This window comes from Myotis nattereri, assembly GCF_964212035.1.
Source record: "Myotis nattereri genome assembly, chromosome: 4".
Taxonomy (NCBI): Eukaryota; Metazoa; Chordata; class Mammalia; order Chiroptera; family Vespertilionidae; genus Myotis; species Myotis nattereri.
In genome coordinates, this window is record NC_138079.1 from 11,773,072 (window position 1) to 11,774,883 (window position 1,812).

Consider the following 1,812-nt stretch of genomic DNA (forward strand, 5'->3'; position numbering starts at 1 on the left):
GATGGCTCCTCATGATTGAAAGATGGGTGCCACACCTCTTAGCATCCTGTCCTCATGTGCCTCCATTAAAAATCAGGAAGAGAAGATATCTTACTTATTAGTCTCTCTTTATCATCCCATTATTAAGTGTTAGCTGGACCATAGTGATGTTTGCACAATTTAGTAAATTGATTAAAAGTCACTGAATTGTATATTTAAGATGGGCTAATTTTTTTTTTTTGAAAAGTTAAAAATTCCTTAATTTTTTATTCCTGGTACCACTACCACAATTTACAGGGCAATATACCTGATGTAATGAAAAGAGAAAGAAAAAGACAAAGCTACAACAGATAAAAGACCTCAGGAATGTACATCTAATTGACACTACATTGCATTAATCAATAGCTGCACTTTTTGCAAACTGTGGCTATGACAGTCCTGAACAAGAAGGGTTTCCTGTTTAAGCTGCAGTAATTTTTCTGACTATGGATCATCGTTCCTCCTGTGGCAGATTTTTACAGTTCCTCTAATGCATTTGGGACGACTGTCTCAAAGTAACCTGCAGCTTTCCTGACAACTCCTCGCTCTCTCTCCTGCTAAGAACTGTAGCCCTTTTCTGCTGAGTTTTAGAACCTTCTGCTACCATATCCACCACTTCCACCACCAGATCCATAATCACCACCATAGGGGCTGCCCGAGCTTCTTCCACCAAAACTGCCCCCCTTCATGGGTCCATAATTTGATTGCTGTTGTCCACTGTAATTTCCAAAATCATTATAGTTTCCACCTCCACCATAGTTACCGCCAAAATTTCCCCCTTCATTGTAACCATCGTATCCACCACCGCCACCATATCCACCACCTTGGTTTCCATATCCTGGTCCACCACCACCACCATAGCCTCCTCTACTACTATAACCAGGACCACCGCCATAGTTGCCACCATCACCTCCAAATCCATTATATCCACCATCACCTCCTCCATAACTACCTCTGCTGCCACCTCCACCACCGTAGCCTCCTCTTCCACCAAAGTTTCCACCACGGCCAAAGTTACCTCCACCACCTCCAAAGTTTCCTCCCCGACCCATGAAATTGCCAGATCCACCTCCACGGCCTCTTTGTGATCCAGCAGACTGCATTTCTTGTTTGGAAAGGGCCTTTTTCACTTCACAATTATGCCCATTAATAGTGTGGTATTTCTGAACAACAATTTTATCAACTGTATCATGATCATCAAAAGTTACAAAAGCAAATCCTCTTTTTTTCCCACTCTGCCTGTCCTCCATAACTTCTATGGTTTCAATTTTGCCATACTTTTCAAAATAGTCTCTCAAATTATATTCTTCTGTATCTTCTTTAATACCACCAACAAAAATTTTCTTCACTGTTAGATGGGCACCAGGCTTTACAGAATCCTCTCTAGAAACAGTTCTCTTTGGTTCTACTACACGCCCATAATATGGGCTAATTTTATGACACATGAATTATGCCTGAAATGTTAAGATTTTTAAGAAAAGAATAATGTTGGCTGATATTTCTTTATCAAAACTAAGCCATATTATTATAGTAATATGAAGTTTTCAATAATTAATAATATCCAAGTAAACCCATTTTTTGACAAACAGATTATATCTAAAGCTATATAAAATATTACAGATAGAAGCAAATTTCAAATACTATGTGGCTTGTAGAGTTATTTCTCATGAAAGTCAACTTAAGTCCTTTGTATGTCCTGTCATTTATGCTCTTAATATCCTATTAAAAATCCTCTAACCCACATGTAGTAATGAGATTCTGGTTCATGACATACTTAATAGAAATGATGCTATT

At 38.5% G+C, this 1,812-nt stretch overlaps 1 protein-coding gene across 1 annotated transcript; it reads right to left on the reverse strand.

Annotated features, from left to right (window-relative positions):
- Positions 1-218: 218 nt before the first annotated feature.
- LOC308518103 (uncharacterized protein) lies at positions 219-1,463 on the reverse strand (the record flags this gene model as incomplete). The annotated part of the gene is made up of 1 exon (XM_081089675.1): positions 219-1,463. The coding sequence occupies one exon, from the start codon at positions 1,461-1,463 to the stop codon at positions 606-608; it is 858 nt and encodes a 285-aa protein (XP_080945801.1). The 3' UTR covers positions 219-605.
- Positions 1,464-1,812: the final 349 nt, after the last annotated feature.